This window comes from Psilocybe cubensis, chromosome 11, assembly GCF_017499595.1.
Source record: "Psilocybe cubensis strain MGC-MH-2018 chromosome 11, whole genome shotgun sequence".
NCBI lineage: Eukaryota > Fungi > Basidiomycota > Agaricomycetes > Agaricales > Agrocybaceae > Psilocybe > Psilocybe cubensis.
Genome location: NC_063009.1, coordinates 1,747,519 through 1,767,785, shown reverse-complemented (window position 1 = coordinate 1,767,785; position 20,267 = coordinate 1,747,519). Strand labels below are relative to the sequence as shown.

General features: G+C 45.4%; 7 protein-coding genes across 7 annotated transcripts; 4 read left to right on the top strand and 3 right to left on the bottom strand.

Moving 5' to 3' along the window:
- Positions 1 to 617: 617 nt before the first annotated feature.
- On the bottom strand, positions 618 to 1,748 carry JR316_0011665 (uncharacterized protein; the record flags this gene model as incomplete). The annotated part of the gene is made up of 5 exons (XM_047897311.1): positions 618 to 813; positions 878 to 1,313; positions 1,375 to 1,418; positions 1,469 to 1,566; positions 1,617 to 1,748. The coding sequence occupies 5 exons, from the start codon at positions 1,746 to 1,748 to the stop codon at positions 618 to 620; spliced, it is 906 nt and encodes a 301-aa protein (XP_047743720.1).
- A 2,919-nt stretch (positions 1,749 to 4,667) lies between these two features.
- Positions 4,668 to 6,647, top strand: JR316_0011664 (putative cell cycle serine/threonine-protein kinase CDC5-like protein; the record flags this gene model as incomplete). Its single annotated transcript, XM_047897310.1, has 5 exons — positions 4,668 to 5,723; positions 5,786 to 5,884; positions 5,963 to 6,253; positions 6,310 to 6,450; positions 6,519 to 6,647. The coding sequence occupies 5 exons, from the start codon at positions 4,668 to 4,670 to the stop codon at positions 6,645 to 6,647; spliced, it is 1,716 nt and encodes a 571-aa protein (XP_047743719.1).
- A 441-nt stretch (positions 6,648 to 7,088) lies between these two features.
- On the bottom strand, positions 7,089 to 10,925 carry JR316_0011663 (F-box/WD repeat-containing protein 7; the record flags this gene model as incomplete). The annotated part of the gene is made up of 13 exons (XM_047897309.1): positions 7,089 to 7,191; positions 7,244 to 7,590; positions 7,660 to 8,124; positions 8,184 to 8,214; positions 8,263 to 8,371; positions 8,424 to 8,719; positions 8,772 to 8,802; positions 8,859 to 9,100; positions 9,170 to 9,285; positions 9,343 to 9,491; positions 9,553 to 9,572; positions 9,632 to 10,014; positions 10,071 to 10,925. The coding sequence occupies 13 exons, from the start codon at positions 10,923 to 10,925 to the stop codon at positions 7,089 to 7,091; spliced, it is 3,147 nt and encodes a 1,048-aa protein (XP_047743718.1).
- A 955-nt stretch (positions 10,926 to 11,880) lies between these two features.
- Positions 11,881 to 12,720, top strand: JR316_0011662 (uncharacterized protein; the record flags this gene model as incomplete). The annotated part of the gene is made up of 4 exons (XM_047897308.1): positions 11,881 to 12,079; positions 12,145 to 12,229; positions 12,318 to 12,577; positions 12,638 to 12,720. The coding sequence occupies 4 exons, from the start codon at positions 11,881 to 11,883 to the stop codon at positions 12,718 to 12,720; spliced, it is 627 nt and encodes a 208-aa protein (XP_047743717.1).
- Positions 12,721 to 14,587: 1,867 nt separating this feature from the next.
- JR316_0011661 (Heat shock protein 16) lies at positions 14,588 to 15,172 on the bottom strand (the record flags this gene model as incomplete). Its single annotated transcript, XM_047897307.1, has 3 exons — positions 14,588 to 14,686; positions 14,745 to 14,964; positions 15,024 to 15,172. The coding sequence occupies 3 exons, from the start codon at positions 15,170 to 15,172 to the stop codon at positions 14,588 to 14,590; spliced, it is 468 nt and encodes a 155-aa protein (XP_047743716.1).
- Positions 15,173 to 16,015: 843 nt separating this feature from the next.
- JR316_0011660 (Altered inheritance of mitochondria protein 32) lies at positions 16,016 to 16,967 on the top strand (the record flags this gene model as incomplete). Its single annotated transcript, XM_047897306.1, has 3 exons — positions 16,016 to 16,590; positions 16,644 to 16,682; positions 16,736 to 16,967. The coding sequence occupies 3 exons, from the start codon at positions 16,016 to 16,018 to the stop codon at positions 16,965 to 16,967; spliced, it is 846 nt and encodes a 281-aa protein (XP_047743715.1).
- A 2,076-nt stretch (positions 16,968 to 19,043) lies between these two features.
- Positions 19,044 to 20,057, top strand: JR316_0011659 (UPF0590 protein; the record flags this gene model as incomplete). The annotated part of the gene is made up of 4 exons (XM_047897305.1): positions 19,044 to 19,269; positions 19,398 to 19,503; positions 19,580 to 19,859; positions 19,902 to 20,057. 4 exons carry the CDS (start codon positions 19,044 to 19,046, stop codon positions 20,055 to 20,057), a joined length of 768 nt encoding a protein of 255 aa, XP_047743714.1.
- Between the last annotated feature and the right edge of the window lie 210 nt (positions 20,058 to 20,267).

The window sequence follows — 20,267 nt, the reverse complement described above, 5'->3', positions numbered from 1 at the left end:
AACGTGGAACATACTAAAAGGGAAATACCGCAGCTGTCGGGGGCTATTCTGGCCATCACGTGCAAGGAAATCCCGCTCTTGGTCCGTGCACATCCCGCTACTATATAACGGACGTGCGAACATTTTGAATCCTTACCACTCTGGCCTTTTGGCTTAGATCAAGTGTAGTATCTGTTCTTAATAGTTTAACCACTATTATGGAGCCACCGGCTCCATTCTTGGTTATCTTATTTTTGCCGCCCCAGCTCCTCGGGCTCTGCTTGCACCCCTTGGACGCGATGACCTTGCTGCTGCACTACCGGCTTGTGTCGTCGGGGGATCCTCTTCTTTTGAGGACTTTTATCTCTTTGCTGCTATACTTAATCTCACAATTATTTAATTGTAAGGTTGAATACAGCAAACAGAAACAAGTCTTTAATTCATGTCTTCTTTAGGCAACTTGGTATATTTTGTAGTTTGCTTTTTTTTGGTTGCAAGTATTGCAATCTTAGTGTGCTTTAACTGTGGTATTTTGACAAGGTCTTCAAGGATGTAGTTCGCCATCTGTTATCATACAGTGAAATTTCTATCAAGGTGCTTGATTGTCCTTTGTCAACGTGGATATATTGTACAAGATGCTATACAAGAAATGAAAGAGAGGTTGGTGTCCCACTACCCTCTGTTAAATGTGTGAATTTTGTCCTCCTAAAAACTCCACAAGCCATAATGTTTGTGAGAATGCAATTAGGAACAATCAGTATTGTTCTATATGTAACAGGAATAGTGCTGGCAGTGAGCAGAACTACTGCTACAAGGCCACAAGAAACAGTTGTCCTACGTTCACGACCGTAGGATGATAAATTGACCGTAAAAGCAAAATAAAAATAAAAATGCTTACAAGTAATACTTCTGTCCGTCCTGCAGCAACGACCTCGAGAATACTGGCATGTAGTCACCAAACACAATGGCCCGGAACCCGACTTGGAAATCCAGATGGTGCAGAGAGTTTTTTGTCAAGCGCCAAGATATTGCAAAGAATATAAGGGTGTCGTTCACGAGGGGAACCACCCCGGCAGCGACGACGTAAGGCGACATTTTGCTGATCATGCAGTAGCGGGTAGGGCCAATCGATATTCCAGTGACACCGAACGTTGTTGACAAACTCCCGGCGAAGACAGCTAGCCACATGATCGAAAAGAAGATGGAGATATACCTCTCGTTTTCATAGATGGCCCTCACACGGATGAAGAAAAGGATGGATGTGATAGGAATTGCGAGTGTGTTGAAGGCGTTCAACGCCATCTCAAACCGAGCGCAGTTTCCCACTGGCGCGGCTGAAAGAAATCCATTTAAGGACCGCGAAATTGGCGATTATAAAATGAGGGAGCATCATACTTTGGTATATTGTTGCTGCAAGGACATATCCAAACGTAGCCAATCTATTGTACGTCAAAATGGCTGACATCGTATAAAGTAGGAATCCTCGGACCTGGATAGCACGTATACAATCGTCGGAAACCTCACAGGATATTTTGACACCAGCGTGTAGTCGTTCCCCAAGTTAGTGATGACATCCCAGATGAAAACCTGCGAATATTGAAATTGCGTGAACATTGTAGTAGTACTGTAGGACTCACCCCACAGGAAGCAACTATGACATATGTTGTGATTACAACCTGGAATGCCTCGTCAGGACGAAGGTACGCCGTGGGCGTGGCGGGGTTGAGAATCTGCTGGCTATTAGATGTGATGTTTGATGCGTATATCATTCCCATGTAAGAGAAGGCGTCCTGGCCACACCCTCAATAGCTAAGGGCAATGAAGAAAGAGGGGAAACCGAAATGTTCGCTGGAAGCCAGGCCTATATTGAGTGTCGACAAATCATAAAATAGAAGCATCGATCCGATCACAAAGCACCTTGCAAATTCAGCTGTCAGGCATCCTTAAATACATGATTTTTAACGGTCGCAGTGACGAGCGAATGTATGAATAAGTAGAGCCGGTATTGAGGGAAACACGTTCGGACGCACTGGCACTTGTCATTCACTGGGTAAATTACTTTGAAACTATAGCATCGAGTTGTCCGACATCGAGGTGTATTCATTGTACGTACTATTATGAGGTTAAACGATAAATTATGCCGCTGTAGTGCTGCGACTGTTCTGCTAGAGGAGACCGTGTGCCGTGATATCCATCTCCAAAAAATCAAAAATAGGATCATACCCCTGCTTCCTGCTCCCTGAACCAACGCTGCTCGAGCCTCGATCTCCGTTTCCCCGATAATGACCAAGAAAAGCCGTCTATTTTTAGACGGACTCGACTTTGAAAGTGAGAAGGCAACCATGATCGTCAGGCATTCGCGGAGTGCACGGGATAGATGATAGGATTATGGGTTATGATGATGTAATTACATTTCTTTCGAAAGTGAGAGGGATAGACTGAGAATAGTTGACGGTAGAGATTCCGGTTTCGGGGAAAACTCCAAACTTGGTCTTTCTGAAGACGTAGCAGGCCATTATGTTCATAAGCATTATATTTGGCACGATGAACGTAGCCTTGAATGTATCCTGTGAGTGTGGTATAAGGAACATTACGAAGGCCAGGAGACCAGTGGTGACGGTAGTTCTGATTAAAAACGGTGAGTACTTTTTGTAAAACAATTTAACGAGCAATGCTCACAGGTAGTATATCTGACCATCCTGATACAACGCTCTTGAAAACTTCGGCATATAATTACCAAAAATCACAGCCCGAAACCCAGTATGGAGACTTGGTTTTTGCACAGAATTCTGCGCAAGCCTCCAAGATATCGCAAGGAAGACGAGGGTATCATGTAAGAGAGGGAGCACGTAGTCGAGGGCCACATGGCGCGACAATGCGGTAGTCATACAGAATTTTGAAGACACGCTATTGCCAACAGATGCCGACTGCGCTTCAACACCATGAAAGGTAACAAAAAAACCGACGAATACAAGAACCCAAAGGAGAGCAAAAAAAACTCTTATGTACTTGTTTCCTTGGTATATGGCTGTCAGACGGAAGTAGAAGAGAAGGGCTGTAGAAGAGATGGCTGCTGTCATCAATAAATGTGATGCCCTAACCCATTTGTTGCAATCTTCGAGTGGTGCCGCTAAAACAGAGGAAAAATGGTACTGTTAGCTGCCACATACTTATCGTTGAAACTTAAAGGAAGGAAGCTTACTATCAAAAATAGTGCCTATGAGTATATAACTCAAAGTTGATAACCTGGGAGGAAAACAGACATTGGGACACGATAAAACAATAGATGATTACTACGATGGACGATATTACTAACCTTGAAAGGACATATACGACCGTTGGATATTTAATTTTGTGCTTGAACAGCAATGTATGATCATTTTTCAGATTGGCAAGGATGTCCCAAATGATGACCTTTTCAGTCAATCGGTCAGTGCACTCCAAAGTGGGTGTTATCAAAGAGCAAAAATAGGCGCCCACCGAACTGCATCCAACGAGAACATACCTCGTGAGCAATGTCTGAGTGTCAAGATCTGCAAGGATAATGGGGTCTTGTGAAATGATAGTCATCATATAAACTTACATGGCAGATATACTAGCACGTCTTTATATCACAACGCCCTCTATCATTCTGCAAGACCCGGGAATTTCCGCAAGAGATTTATCCGTTTGGTGCGGATTTAAAGGTCGGGGTTTTTCGATTTCAATGTCCGTGTACTGATGGACTTTGGTACGTCGCAGGCAAATATTGACAGCCTTTGTTTGCCCGCAGGAGAAAAAAAATCACAGTTTGGAGGATACTAAAATAGTCACCTACTTCCACTCGTTTTGCAGATTGTATTTCCATATTTTTGTGGATTCGAGGGTTAAAGTTGAGGGGAAGAGTACTTGGCAGCTTCCTTGGTCTCCATTCTTCCAACTGCACTTAACCTAAGAAGGATAGCACTTATCTATTGAGGCTCAGTTGAGGTTGTTTCAGCCAAGTTTCAGCTATCTGGGACGTGCAAGATATTCCATTAGTGCCAATCTCAAGGTATTCGGCTCTACAATATTGTAGTCTCTATCATAATCTGATGGACATGCTTCGGTCTTGGTTTTGTGACACAAAGAATTGTGGTATATCCGATACTCCGTCATGATTATATTGCTACATTTCTCTGAAGCCCAGGTCGTTAGTAAACAAAAAGAGGATCCGTCACACAAACTTGAAGAACAATGTGGACCTCGAAAGGTTGCGGTGCCCGTGCCAAAGCATAGAACAGAGAGTATTTCATAGCGGCTCTCAGTTGGTAAAGTTATCCCCTTTCTAGTGGGGCAGTGGGCATAGCAGCGATTGCTGTAACTATTAAATTACTTTGTTAGATCATTTCCAATCCTTCAATCCAGCTCTCATAGGGCAAGACACAAAACGCGGTCCCGTGATCAAGGGCATCAGTGGCACGCGCTTAATTACAGAGGTTGCGTCGCGAGGTCAAATTCCAAATAAGTATGATAGGACGGTGGATGGGCCACTTCACAGCTTGAGTCAGACCAACCTCCCCTTCTTTCCTAAGCCATCGTCATTCCATCTCTTCCAGAGGCTCTGGCTATCGGTTTCGACCACTGTAGTCGCGCAGCAAATAGTCAACAAGTGAATCCTCTTGCATACATCTATAATAAAGCCACAAAGATAAACATTGCGCATCAAGATGAATCCCTTGCAAGATACCTATGTTGCATTACCCATAAGTGGCATCATCAACGTGCAGGATGAGGCTGTCGCTCATGGGATAAAGTACGATGGTTTTGATGTCGATGCATTTCTATCGTGTTGTAACCCGGGTTCCCCAACAATTCCGCCATGGCGCTTAATTTATGGGCATCCCAAACATGAAGGCGACGTACGACCAACAACAGTCAAACCAAACTCGTCACAGGCCCGGAAACGTGCAGATGACAATAGCGAAAGCCATGGTTTTGGAATTGCCTTCAAAAATGACACCGTTTCCAAATCAGAAAAAAATGCGGTAACAGGATTAAAGCATAGCGGATTGCCAACAAGGTTGGAGACTTCTCCAACGCGGTTGATAAGCTCAGGAGACAATGATTCCACTGAATTGATCAATCAAGAGGTTTCGGGAGCTGAAAAGCAGAGCGAGTCACTTCCTGCCAGAGCGATCACAAATAACATCTCAAAAGGTGACTCTGCAGTAATAGAGCATGGAGAAGAAGATCGGGAATCGGATCAAGGAGACCGAGAGATTGTATGGGTTGACAGAGAAAACGACGAGGAAGAAGAGGCACCCTTAGAACAAGATGCTGAGCGAATGGCCATTTTGCTGGATCGTTTAGACCCACGGCTAAGGGAATACAGTTCCATTTTGCCACATCACATTTTTCACGGAGCAAAGATTCGTAGGTCCACAGGAAATAGCGAGTCGGTATATGGGAAAGTTTTATCGTTCACTTTCTTGGCCAATATTGCGACCAAAAGATCGGGAGGCTGGCATTCAAGTTCAGCGGAGCTCGGCTCAACAACTTTGGAATTTGTGGAAGGGGAAGGAGGCAAAGTTCTTGTTCTCAAAAGGCATAACCCTGTAATAATGTCCAGAGATGGAGGTGTGCAAATGGAGACTGAGAGGGAAGTGTATGCCCGGATTGCAACAGTTTCGGAAGAGGAACCAGGCGCCCAGTTTCTTATGTGGCTCGAAGCTGCTGTGACATTCACGGACATGCTTGGTATCAGCGAACGGGCATTAGTTATGGTGCGTGTGTAATCTGATGAAGTACGCACTTAATATTTTGCTGAAGTTACTTGTTGATACAGCCAGCAATGCCGACAACGTTAGGAGATGTCCTGGACCGTAGATACAAGACATCCACTGAGATTTCGAAGGGCGATATACGTCGAATCATGGCTCAGTGTGTGAGTTCGGCCCTCCTTTTGTTTTCATCCGAGTATTAAGTGTAGCTCATGAACCTTGTTTTGTGATGTTCTCCACAGGCTATTGGTATTGCCACACTCCACAGTATCGGTGTAATTCACGCCGATATCAAGCCTGACAATATCTTCCTAGACGCTCGCCGGAACGTTAGAATCGGCGATTTTGGTCTTAGCTGTATCGCCAAAAAGGTTGGACCTCTCAAAGCCACCGTCGCCTATGGGCGCAAATATGGAGGTACAGAAGGGTATATGGCTCCAGAGAGTGTTGAAGATCCGCCAAGGTTCAGCTATCAAGTTGATTACTGGGCACTCGGTTTGATTTTTTGGGAGATGGTGGTTGGTAATTACGATGTATGTACTAGTCTGGCTGTTGTTTTGATGCGTTTGCTGATTTCTTGTATGGGTAGTTCCTGGAAGCTCTGTCGTCCGACAATGTAGAAGGGTGGGCGTACTTTCACAGGGAGCGCAAGAAAAGGTTTGCTTACTTCAAGAAATATTTTCCGGTGGAAGAATGTGATCTGGAGCTGGAATTACAGCTTGTCTGTGGGGTAAGTAGTCACTACTAGTAGTGCTCCTAAATGACCATGGGGACTCGTTCAAAACTTTTTTTACCAAGCTTGTGGATCCATGTCCCCAAACCCGAATGGGAATTGACCGGTTGCTCGTCCATAGATACTTCGAAGTTGATGGAGTATCAGAATTCAAAGATATGAGGGAGAAAGGTAAGCTCGTCATAAAACTTTGATTTCACGTTTGTAATGACCCATTTCTGTCCAACAACAGCGCTCAACAGGGATACAGACAATACGTGCCCATGTCCAAAGACTGGAGGGACTTCCCAGGGTGTCTATACGACGGAGAAGTCAGATAGTAAGGACCCTTGGCGGTGGATTCGACCATCAGTTAGGTTGCTGGAACCGACTTAGAAGTGGGCATGAATGTTTAGGTTCTTGGGCGATAACGGTTGTGGACAAGATATCAACCTAATAGATTGAATAATTAGCAATGTGTACCATGGTGGATATTGTCGTCGGCATAGAAGATAAAAAAGTTCCATCACACTTATTCAACCCTGTCACAACCATTCGTAATGTCGTTTCACTCTAGGATTATTAAAATATTGCATAGTGTCATAATAAAACATACTGAGAACAGCGCAGAATTAATAGCCCCATTTCCATTCCATTTAATAGTCTGAATCATAGTCTTTATCGGCATCAGCGAAGCCTTCGTCTTCGATGATAGGTTTGCGTTCGAGTTGATATTGGTATCCAACAAAGTTCATTACACTTCACCAATATCAGTCACAAGGGTTTCATCTAATAACTGGAATTAACTCACTAAATCGTACCATCGGCACAGCCCACCACGACCTCCTCGTGGCTGAGCTGCATCGACATTGGGTTCTTCTCTGGTGTCGCGAGGCCTCCAAACTTGGGTGGTAAAGAGCCGAGCAGTCCCTTCACCCCGACGGTTGATCCCAAAGTTACATCAGCAAGCGCGCCCCAGGCGCCTGATAGAGGCTGTATATGGGTATCAACGTCAACAGATGGGGACGGCGCGATTTGCGTGATGAAATTCAAATCGTCCTGATCGTCCTGCTCGTCTCCATTGTTATCGCCAGTGCCATTTTCTGTATGCTCGGATATGGATGTCTTCTCCTTATCCTGATGTGTCGACATAAAGATCTAGAAAATGAATTAACGATTAATTCAAAACGTTCATATCATATGAAATACTAGGGATGTTGCACTCACCCTCCTATCTGCCCCTGCTCTGGAACTAAAGCGGGTTGCAGTGACCACGCGTCGCTTCTTTGGGTCGACAGCTCCAACAGCAACATCCGGTGTTTCGACTATAGCAACCAACTTGGGAGGAGCCGTCAGAATTGCTGCTCGGCCAAATCTTACTGGGAAACCGCCAGGGCCAGGGGATGGACTGAGTGGTGTAGTGGGGGTACGCGATCCACTGACACTCAGGCGTGACTTGTTTGCAGCTGAAACGCTGCCTGAAGCAGAAGTGGCCAACGATATTCTACGTTGAGGGGTAGAGATGCTGTTCGATGTTGTGGATCGTCCGAGCACAGAACCCGTCCGGCTGCGTAATGGACCCTGGCTACTAGTCAAGGCCACCGGCGAGCTGGAGGTTAGAGATTGTGATAAAACTGGAGCTGCCTCCCCTTCGTTCCATTGCAAGTGTAAGATAACGGATTTCGTCGCGCACTGTTGCAGATTTATTTGTTAGGGCAAATTAAAAGCGCTTGCTAAACGATCAACCGTACCGTCATCTGAGTGCCTTTGGCAGCAAACCATCTGTTAACAATATCAGTAACTATATGACAATATAAAGGTCTAACATACTGAAGCATGTTATTTGGTGCAGAGCCGACGTTGAAGAGTTTCGAGTTCAGCACAGGATCGCCTCCTCCCAGTTCTGACAGCTTGAACTGTGAAATCATTTCACGGCGTTCTGGAAGTCTCTATCAAATTCTGTCCCTCCGACAAAATGCCACCACACTCACTGATAGAAAAGACCCGAACTATTCCATCAATGGTTACACTGACCACCCTCTCGCCCTCATCGTTTGCTCCATTTCCAGGGTCGCCAGCGATAAGCTGAACACCGATGTTGATCGTGGTCTGTTGCCCGAAACGAACAATTTTTGTGCCTGCTCGCCAGTCCCAGCAGACGAGAGCTTTGTCAGCCCCTGCAGAGACAAGGTTCTTTGATGATAACGCAACGGCGCGGATACCGTTGAGGTGACCTGCGAGTTGCTGCAAAGGGGTAAAGGTCACTGACGAGAAGAGATGAACTCGGCTGTTGAACAAAATCAGCATAATATCAGGGAATTCTGAAGAAGATAACATACCCCACGTCGTGGAAGCCGACCACGAAAACCTCTGCACATAACTAATCAGAGAAAGTTCCAAAGAAAACGAAATTACTTATGGCTTACCTTCCTCTGCCAAAAAGTCAACACAGCTGACAGGTTTCTTGACCTGCAAACATTTCTTCATCTCTCCAGTCTCAATATCCCAGAAGCGAATCGTTTCATCGTAACTCCCGCTGATGAGGCGTTTGCCACGTAACAACAGCGTCGTGCAAAAGTTTGTGTGTCCATTCAAGAACCTGATGGTCTGAGGAAGCGCATTGCGGAAATTGGACTCGCGATGATGTAAAGAGCGGTATAGAGGTTCCCTGTGAGTAACAGCAAGTCAAAAAGTTGTATCAAATATGTAAATAAATGCGCGGTTGAGGCATACGTACCAGCCTTCTGGTTTGGCTGGAGGCACAACAGGAGATGGGTCGTGTTCGGTGATCCTGAGGCAGTGGTATTTCCATAAGGCAGGGTGATGAACGGCTTCTTGCCATTTCTTGGACACCTATAGGCGGTCGGTCATAACAGTGAGCGATTTTTCTTATGGTCGAGATTTGCTTACAGGTTCAATGGCGAGTAGCTGTTTTACGGAAAGATTTTTGAGGACCTTGAAAGCCAGGTCTGGAGAAAGTGTCCCAAGAATATCGAATGTTGACTTGGCATATTTCTCTAAAAGCAGAATTTGGAGACGTATGTCGCCAGGAAGGCAAGCTATCAAAAAGAGAATCAGCAAAACGAATGCAAAGTTTCACATAAGAAATATGAATCGCACAATCTAGAATTATAGCGATCCTAAAAAATAACATAGGAGTTAAGATCACGAAGTCAGCGAGCAGGAAGTTCAACCTTACAGTCGCATTCTTTCCTCCCTTCCCAACCCTCGTAGGGCCTTTCTCACCTCAAGCTCGTTAAACTGGCCTTTACCATCACCCCTCAACGCCTTGGAAAGATCTCCTGCATCGTCATATTCTTCATCATCTCTATATCCACTCCAATATCCTTTGCGTTTCTTTCCACCGCAAACGCATAGTCCGACATCGTCCGCATCGGCAAGTAGCTGGTTGACATGAGTCACGCCAGCACCAGACGCCCCAGATTCACGGAGGACCCGTACTTGAGCTTGAAGAGCATGTAGTTGTGCGGCCGTGGAAGCTTGTGCACGTTCAAGCAGTCGTTTATAATGCAGTATTTTCCGAGTATGCATTTGCAGGATGTTCTGAAGAGCTGTATCCATCTGAGCAATCATTGCTATCAGCCTTTTGGATTTTGTACCAATTTAATAAAACGTACCTCTTCGTCGACATCGCCATCATTTACATCCGTGACCATCTCAAGAGACATATCGTCGCCATCCCAAAAGGCATTTCCAAGCCCATCGTCAGTCGCAACGGCCGTTCCAGTGCCGATGCTAGAGACCTTCCCGTTCCCAAACGTCAAAGTATCATCCAAAAGCGCTTGATGATGAGGAGAAGACCAGACGTCAGAATCTCTACTTTCAGTTTGTTGCACCTTCTTAGGGGTGGACTTAGGAGTGGCTTTTGGAGTGGCGGAGGACTGTTTAGATGGACTATTTCCGAGGGAGAATTTTGGAGGGGTGGCGCGGGGTGTGCCTGATACTTTGGCGGGTCTTTGTGGGCTTGGTGAGGTTAGGTTGATAGAGGGGGAAGCTGAGAGGAGAGAGCTTGAAGACGGGGACTTCGAAAGCGAGCTTGTAGACAAAGTAGGTACGTGATTGGCTGATGTACGACGAGGTGGCGTCATGGACGTAATTCGCGCTCTAGGCCGGCTGACGGAAAATGTGTCCTCTTGTTGGAGTTTGGTGGTTTTTGGAGATTGAATTGGCGAGGATGTCATGTACATCGATGTAGAACGAGCCATCCTCATCGAACCTGTCACAGATGACGGAGTCGATTGCTCGTTCATTCTGCGAGGTGTCGCTCCTCCACTTTGGGAGGTCGAATTTCCTGGATCCAGTCGAGGAAATGCGGGGACGGGTGCTGAGATACGCTTGCTGTTTCCGAGTGATGGTATAGAGCTGGCCATGCGCTTCGCGGTGACAGACGGTACAGGAACAGGTGTTGCATTGGGCGAGCGCGATGGTGTTCCTACTTTGCTGGGACGAATTGTGCTAGTACCGCTGGTCATTGATGCGTTAGAAACAGCTCTGGGTTTTGATAGGCTATTGGAGGACATTGACGAGCCCAATATCGACGATCGTCGCGTTGTCTGAGAGAAACGCGTCGAGGATTCCGATGGCGCCGTCGAGGGTTTTGAAGCCATGGCCGATGACTTTAGTCAAACTCTCAGGAAGACCTAGGCTTTCTACGCCCAATACATAAAAAGAAGAAATGGCGGTCCTTCGACGCGGTTGTTGCGCGGTTGACGACCAGCTGACGACACGCTAACTACTAGCACGAGCATTGACAAATACACAAAATTAGATTCAAGCTGATACAAGCAGATGAAAACGGGATACCTCGTATTCTCGCAGCCCAGATTTCGATTGGGTTTATTGAGAACAACGATGGGCGGGGGTCAACGTTTCAACGCTGGTATAGCGTTGCAGGCTTCAAAGTTCGGCTGATCAGATCGTGAACAGGCGTTGTTTGGCAAAGGTCGCGTCAACAAACAACGCCACGATGCGCATCTCTCTTAGGAGTTTTTTTTCGTCGAACCATCTCGTCCGTATACACTCGACACCTTTTTGGCTAGCCTTAGGGATCGACAGGTTATTTTTCACATCTTCAGGGAACCAGAATCGGGTAGCAGGCACCTATGTTCATTATGTAGCCACTCTTGAGTCTTGCGTCTTCCATCCTCGAGTCGCCTCTCTCGCAGTCTCTCCGAGCTCAGGCTTTAAACGGTCTCCAAGGATACACCTTTAGACATCTCCATATATCAACTGTGACACTGATCGCCATATAAAAGGAAAGCGTCCAAAAGATCTTTCGGCAACGAGCTGGTCTTGTTCCCCACTGAAGCGTCTTCTCTCGAATACTTTTGACTTCTTCGGTGGTTGATCCATTTGACTTAATTGTAGGCTGGCCCTCAACGAACTCATATATATATCCCACGATAGTGTCCCTGCTGAGTTTAAACGATGCCTTCCATGCACTGGACAGACGAACCTCTCTCTCCTGGAGCCAGCACTTTGGTACATTCAGAGCCAGAACACAGAGAGCACGTCTATATTCTTCGTATTATCCGTGCTAGGACTGCTGTATGGCTGTGCTCCTTCCTGATTCTCTTAATTTCGGCGTTCTTGGGCGTTGGTGGCAACTATTTGGTGAAGAAGCTTGGTCCGTAAACTATATTTATGTGCGCACTGCGCTTTCCTTTTGCTTGTTGACTGATATTGGGTCAGATCATGTAATAACGGATTATCAACGCCTGGTCATCTTCTTCCATATAATGAGCTTCACGTTTCTTGGGGTCTCAGGTATTGCTGGGTATGTCCTTTCCCACATTAGTCAGCTATTATCTTCCATATATGCTAAATAGAAATCAACTCATCAACTTGGCTCACTTCTCCAACAGAATCTGTGCTGCAATTACCAATACACATACCACCCGTCCGCAACTCTTTGCAGCCCTTCTTTGTGGTCATTTGATCTTCGGTGTAATCTCCGGCGCAATGTGCCTCCATATCATTTTCCAGAACACTACCTCCCTCGAGCGCGTGGCAAGTTGTTCTCGTTTAATCGCAACTGCGGCATGGAACAATTTGTGCCATAACGGAATGCTGGTCAAAGCGCTTTCATTGGGCACCTTTGAGTTTGCTTGGATGCTAGAAGTTTGTAAGTTGTCACTCATACGCCTCTGGTATCCTCTTGGATTCTCTGACAATGCCATGATAGTGTCAATATATGTGGCTATCAAGTATGCTTCCCAACTACGAGCCGAAAATAACCTCAAAACTGTCACATATCCGGTTTATTGAGGCAGGCGGCGGGGATTGGAAGAGAACAAACATCGTAATTCGTTGTGTAGATCAAAGGTGTGATGTGAGATCCTTAGCCTTTCTTTACATTCTTTCGGAAGGCCTGGACTGCATTCACCATGTTCAGTAACATATATTTAACGAAATTCAGGGCACTATCAATACAGGGACAAGGATATACATGTGACAATCAGACAGCATATTACCTAGGGAAGTCTCCTTCACGTATTCATAACCTTCTCCTCTCAGGGATTTTTTTGGGATTCAAGCCCCAGTCCAAGTGCGTCAAGGTCTAATGCCGTATTTGCAAACACATCGTTCTCATTCAAGTTAAATTCATTTTCGACTGGGCTGGAGGGTCGGGCAGGAGGTACCTGTACCTCTTCCTCTTCACATCCCGCGGTAAATATCGAGTTTGAAAAATCTCCCTGCCCTGCCAATGGACCAGTCGTTGGCTGCCCTATACTTTTTAGGAGATTCTCCATCCAATTCGGGTCATATCTTTTGTAGTAACTGTCTGGCCAGAGAGATATATCAGTGGGTAGTGTGTAGCCGTCTAGTGGCGCCGGTAGGAGACCGCTAACGTCCATAATGTAGAGGCGAAGTAGACCAGGTCGGTGGGCCATAGTAACTTCCGTCTTTTCTGGGCCGCAGGAAGGATTACGCCAATCCATAATTTCGTGAATTTCTGCCATTGTTTTACATTCCGCGGTTAATAATTTGAATGTTATGCAACCGCGAGTTCCTTTATGGTTCCGTTTGAAAATAGTCTCCTTCGCTCTGATTCTGATGAAAAATACATGAGTGTCTGCAGGTTTGCATTAATATACTTAGGTGGTGTATTTCGGGAGATAGAAAGCATTGACGCACTGACTCGTTCCTTTCCCCAGCGGAGATTGAGGGCGCTGATGGCAGGCAATTCTAGATGGGCTCCCAGAGTTTTACAAAATTTAGCGAATGCTTTGAAAGTTCTTTCAACCCGTGGTCCTAGGATATTCAAGGCAATCGCAATTCTTCTACTGGTTTCGCAATGTTCTTTATGTGAGCTCCAATGTGACCTCTGGCATTGTCTAGACTGAAACCAATACAGGCGTCACTACTTTCAGGAACAGTCGACTGGGAATTAATAATTACAACCTACGCAATATCGTACCTCCTTGCATCTCGCGCAAGTCAGTAGTAGGGGAATGTGTCGACGGCTGCAATTTTTTACCGATAGTGAACAATTATCGTTTTCGACGTGACTGAGACAGTTCTCGCACTGCTCGCAGCGCCGTCGTTGAGGTGTACCAAGGGTTACAGTTATGGGCATATCGTAGACGATTAGGATTATGGGGTGCTCGGGTGGTAAAAGAGGGAATTTAACAGCACTTAGATGCACTGAAGACTGTAATCGTTGCTTCTGGGATCTATCCACCATAGCAGCAGCAACAGCCTCCTTTTCTCTGCATGGTAATGCTAATGTGTGAAGATGCGATGACTCGTACTAGGATTTGACTAGGATGTCCGGAAATCACCCATCATCGCGATATAATTAGACCTTTAATCACTGCTTCACGTTCAGCCTTTGCATAGCAAAATGTTACACATGAGAGTTGATACACAGCAATGAATCGCATTACATAAAGCTTAGAGCTTAACTGCCTCTGTTTTTACCTAGAATCTAAGAAAGTATCGAACTTCATAATCACGGTAGTCCAGCTTTCCAAGCGAATCTTGTCTTCATGGGACCATCAATTACTTGAAGGATATTAGGAAAAGTACTATGAATTGATTGTAATGTTACAGTGCAACGAAAGAGGAAATGAAAGAATACTATGCTACATTGTATACTAACAAGGCGGATTCAATGCGCCAAACAGTCTGCCTATGATATGGTGATTTTTTTGGGCGCTAGGTCTGGTGTTGACTTGGGGAAGGTGATGGTGAGGATCCCATTGTTCATTGCAGCAGTAACCTGTTCATCCTGCAAAAATGTAAGCAACTGTCTCCAGATTAACAGAAGACACTGAAAAACGACATACCTTTACACCCTGGGGCAGTTGTAACGTCCTGGAGTATTTTCCAAATCGTCGCTCTCGGACAGCATAACCGTTCTCATCGTGCTCAGTGGACTGCTTCGTTTCAGCCGAGACCGTGAGCTTGCCGTTATGCATTTCGATTTGAATGTCATCCTTTGTTACTCCAGGAAATTCGAATGAAGCGGTGACGAGGTTCTTCTCGTTGTCCTCATGGAGGTCCATTCTAAAAAACGTATGTCAAAATCGGGTACTGAACACGTATAAAATCAAAGTAATACATACTTTGGCTTGAGCGACCTCACGGCGCCGTCAACGTTCTTCTGGCCACCATTGTTGGAGCTCTGTCTCTGCCGCAAAAAGGGCCCAGAGAATGCTTCCTCGAAAAAGCGGTCGATGTCGTAGTAAGGCTCATAGAAGAAAACGCTTGACATTTTGATGAGGGAAGGGGTAAAGTTGAAATTAGAAGATGTGATTGAGGTTTGAAGAGAGGATGGCAAGGGTTGTTATGACTTGGTGTTCTTTGGTGTGTTCTGAGGGATGCTCGGGCTGGATCCCCCTTTTATAATCGCAAGGTGCTTGCGTGCGTGGCCATGGTGAAGTCATCTTCTACAAAGTCGCTCGAGCATGCTAGAAATGCATCGGCAAATGCCAGCGCCTCCCAGAAATTTCGAGAAACGACGGGTTCACCGAGGCAATTTACGCAGTTCTACTTCTGAAAGTGAAAATGTCACTCATTATCGAAATCAATCAAATTTGGATCACCACTTACACTCAGAATCAGATATAAACACAATCTTAAGGGAAAAAGATGTTTCATAGACACTGATATGGATTTGGTATGGATTGGATGTCGGAAGTTGAACTTCTGCTGAAGTCTGACGTCAGCTCTTATCGGACTTTTAACGAGAGGTGGGAAGTGCGTTCAGGTTAATATCCATTATCCCACTTTCAGTAACTATTAGGTTCACAATCTGCTTAAAATATGTAACCGCACCCTGATTCTACCTCGAACAGTGAAAAAAATAAGTTCCATTCACAGTAGGACCACAATCGTACATGATGGATGCCGTTACCGGATCAACGGATGTCGAATACAGTATGACTAAGCAGTACTAAGTTATGTGCCCAAGTGACGCGCACGTCTTCAGCCGATATGTTTCCTTTATATACCCCACCCCCATTTTTCGCCTTCAAATTCCAGCTGGATACTTCTAGCAGGATTATAGAACTAAGTCATGCTCTCCTGTATACTCGGTAGACCCCGTAAACCAACTATGCGACACTGTCGAACATTTCTAACGAGAAGAACCGAAATTTCCAAACCACCGGAGTATTATGAAGGAAGGCTAGAAGGAACAGCTCCAGAGCATCAATGTTACATTTTTCTACACGCGTCGCAGTCTCCAGAACTATTTCCAAAGGTTCAGAAAACATCAGTATCCCTCGAGCTACAGGCGCGTGCAACGAGGTGGGGTGGTATCGTGAATTTCTCCTGGTTCAACGACGGATCAGCTCCACAGATGATCGAGAAAGGGCTACAACCAGCGACTGTATTTTCACGTCTAGGCGGAAAGCTTGAAATTCCCGATGTCTCGCTTGAGAACATTGACCAGGTCGAAGATACCATCAAGACACACCTCCAAGGGCCTTCACTGCTTACCGAGGGAGAGAAAGGGGGTTCAGATATACATATTTATGTATGTACTCATGGTGTCCGTGACTGTCGGTGTGGAGAGCGCGGAAAACAGGTGTATAATGCTTTGGTAAAAGCGGTGAACGATGCTCGGCAAAGGGAACCTATCGCTCGCAATATCAGGATTGGGGAAGTAGGCCATGTTGGTGGACACAAGTGAGCTTTGCAATTTTTCATTCACCTAACAAAAATAACGACTCCATATGCAGATATGCAGCGAACGTACTGATATACCCACAGGGTGAATGGTACGTCTTGCCTGTATATAACGTCAAATTGTCAAATTGAACGTGGTTCGAAGGCTTGGAATAGTCAAACCCGACGACGCTCCTTCACTCATTAATCAAGCACTCGAATCGCTTAGAAAGGGCGTTAAACCTTTGGATTCAACTGCTCCTCCAACATTTCTCTCTCATTGGCGGGGTAGAATGGGGCTTTCAAAAGAAGAGCAAAAAAATTTATGGGCCAAGCACGCAGGTATAGAAGATAATCATGTGGCCGAGAAAGAACTACGACCAATCCCCAGATCATAATTATTGAGCGTGCAATCGCATTCAACTCCCTCCTCCTTTATACTATGCGATATTTAGAGATTATGCCGGTTGCATTGGACGCTCCATGAATCTTCTTCCCGTAGAAGATACCAAACCACGCACTACAATTACTCAACCCATCACGGTCATGATCATAAAGTATGGGAGTGATCACCTAATACTCTCGTTGGCCAGTCGTTTTTCCAGTCTAGACGAACCTCATCCAAGGACGGCCAAGGGCAAACTATACCAATTCAGCATCTTTCAAAAGCCATCAAGTCTTTATAGCTTTCTAGCTTCAACAGTCTAACATCATGTATATCCACAGACGAAGAGCACGGACTGTTCAATTTATTTTTAGCGTCAGGGGCTAATACCAACGATTCGTCCGTGGTTCTTCAAAATCTGTAAACAATCGTGACAAGAAGGATTGAGTTAAATCAAGATTTAAAGTCACTCGAGAACCGAACTGTGAACGTTGAACTCTTTGCAACTTTTTCACTTGATTCCGTGGTAATAGCACGTCATCAAATTTCTGACTCGTTCCAGAAAAGGTCCGACGCTCGAATATATAAATCGACGTTCAACTGTGCTAACACTGCTGGCAGCTATCCGTATATGACGAAAATATACGAATTAGAAACATGTTTCGTGTTTAAAAATTGATATTTTGTTGCCAAATATGTTTTATATATTGCCTCAAAAAAAGTATCATATACAAAATGTATTTTCAACCTATAATTTTCGACTTTACTGGTGATATTTTGTACTAATATATGTAATAGTATATAAAAAGAATATTGATTCGTATTTTTTAGATAAATTCGTGACGCTTTTGTCACAACTTTTAAATTAGATATACGTTATGTTTCTGTCAAGTATTTTGGAGAATTTTCAATCATATATTCTGCCGATATTTTTTGTGCAAAAGAATATTTTCAAATTCATAAAATGTATTATATATAAGTCACTTAGTGAGTCACTCAACAGTAAGTGACTCACTGAGAAGTGACCGCTTATTAATCAATGCCAAGGTATAGTGAGTGGTGAGTCGCTTTTTCAGTGAGTTTCGTAGCGACATAACACAATCTGAGTGTATCCATTTCAACTCCTTATCATTGTCTTAAAGGTCTACGTGTATCTATTTTCCTTTTTCTTGAAGTCGAAGGTAACGTTTTCACTAAGTACATAGCATATAACTTGATTTTTTGACTTCCGGTAAACAGTGGAAGGAGATGGATTTATAACTTTTCTTGTACAGTGATATTTTGCTAACACTGGCACTCTCAGCTATACAATGTGGATTGATTTGAAGGGACACGTTTCTTCAGAATAGTGCGTGATACAATTTATTGTCATCCCGCAGGCCCCCGTATTTGTTATGAGTGAGTCTCTTTTTTGTTTGTGCTTCAAAATAAACGTCCAAAGCTACACCCTACAGACCCGCTCTATATTTTAGTGCATGAACTCATCACCACCCATACCGCACCCAAACGCCAATGCATTCTCGTGGTATGTCAATTGTATGCGCGCACCCAGGGAGGTCCAGCAACACGAGCTCAGCAAGCAAGCCGGAAAAGTATGGAAAAGCATGTCCGACGAGGAGAAAAAACCATTCTATCTTGTCTGCAACGGCTTGCAGTTTTGCTCATTCGTGAATTTTTTGTCTGTGCAATTCTGCAGCGACCGTCTGACACCGTCCCTTCTGTCGCACTTTGACTCACCTTTGTTCTTTGTCGCCATCTTTGGGATTGTCTTCTTGTGTGCCGCTACTGGCCTTTCGATTCCAGTTGACGACGATATCCAAAACGCTCTTCAGCCTCAATACAAATTGGGGTGGTAGACTGGGGAGCCTCATTTGCACTGGTACACATACATACATAACCGATCATAACTGTGGATATTTCACCGTCTACGTCCCCTTTCACACCCGGTACACCTACCCGCCAGGAGCGCCATATCATTCCAGTACTATTAACACATCGCGGGCGTCCACACAAAATTGTAGACGCTCACCGTTTCCGCATCGACGGCTACTTCAATCCTTTAACCTAACCCCACATAGTTGATACTCTAATGGCTCCTCGACTCCGGGTCCTTGCAGGTACATCTCCTTCCTCGATGGTTCCCATAACACACCTCGTCAACACTCCACATTCACACCCTATCCGCTCCGATTTGTTTGAAGGTGAATTGGTAGCGCAGATTCAGGGCATGACGGACGAACAGGGAAAAGTACACGAGTCTGAATATTTCAAGAGAGAAGATCGCGGCGGTGTTACATGGAGTATCGTTGTCCGAGGTGAGTTTGGTTTGCCTATTTTTGGTATTTCGAATTTGCACGATGTTCGAGTCGCGAGAAGGGGAAGGGTTATTCGTGTGATTCCGTGTGCTGACTTTCGGTGTTATTTTACGTTGGGTGGTGTGAAGGCCGGTTCCTCGTACTCTATTCAGCGGACGACATTTTATTCGGAAACACATTCGATAGGCCTCTCAAATTACCATGGGGAACAAGCGCGGTACTTAAATTCATGCAGTACGCTCATTTTATTTTTCTCTCCATCTCTCTCCATCTCTATATTTTTAACTTCAACTGATCTCCATTTCTATAGCTACATCGACCCAACTCTCAAACACGACCTCACATCTTCCACCAAGCCATGGGCACTTTCACCACTAATATCGACCATGCCTCATTTCATGCACACGAGGATTCCACCTTCTTCCTCCTCATGTATGCTACCCCCCTTCTCAGCAAACCAGTCCATCCAAGACAGGAACTCTGGGCTGTACCTTGCCCTCTCTGATGAGCTTGATGAGGGAGATTCTGCATCCAGCTCATCAGGAACATCATTCCGCTCTGCGTCCTCCTCCTCCGACAACGTTGCACCGGTAAGCCCGAGTCCCCTATCGACCGCCAGATCCAGCTCGAAGGGATCCTCAACCGGCGGCTTGAGCTTCTCTGTCAAATCCGCCATGCGCAAAGTCAAACCAAAGCGTGCGCGGAGTACGCTTAGCACCGGCTCTTCTTCGTCGTCCGAGCAAGGAGAACGCCATATGAAGCGTGAGCGGAAACTGCAGACGCTTTAGACAGCGTCGCAGCGGCGCAGCTACTTTGCGCAAAAAGCCCGCCGGCAGGTCTTCGGCCCGGAGGATGTGATCACGACCGATTTTTGTTATGGGTTTATCAGTTTTGCGCCGACGTTAGCTCCTGCAACTGCCCGGGGGATTGTCTTTTGACTTGATGAAGTATTGGGATGGACAGCCGGTTCGGTTTGTTTGTTGTGAGCGGGTGCGGAA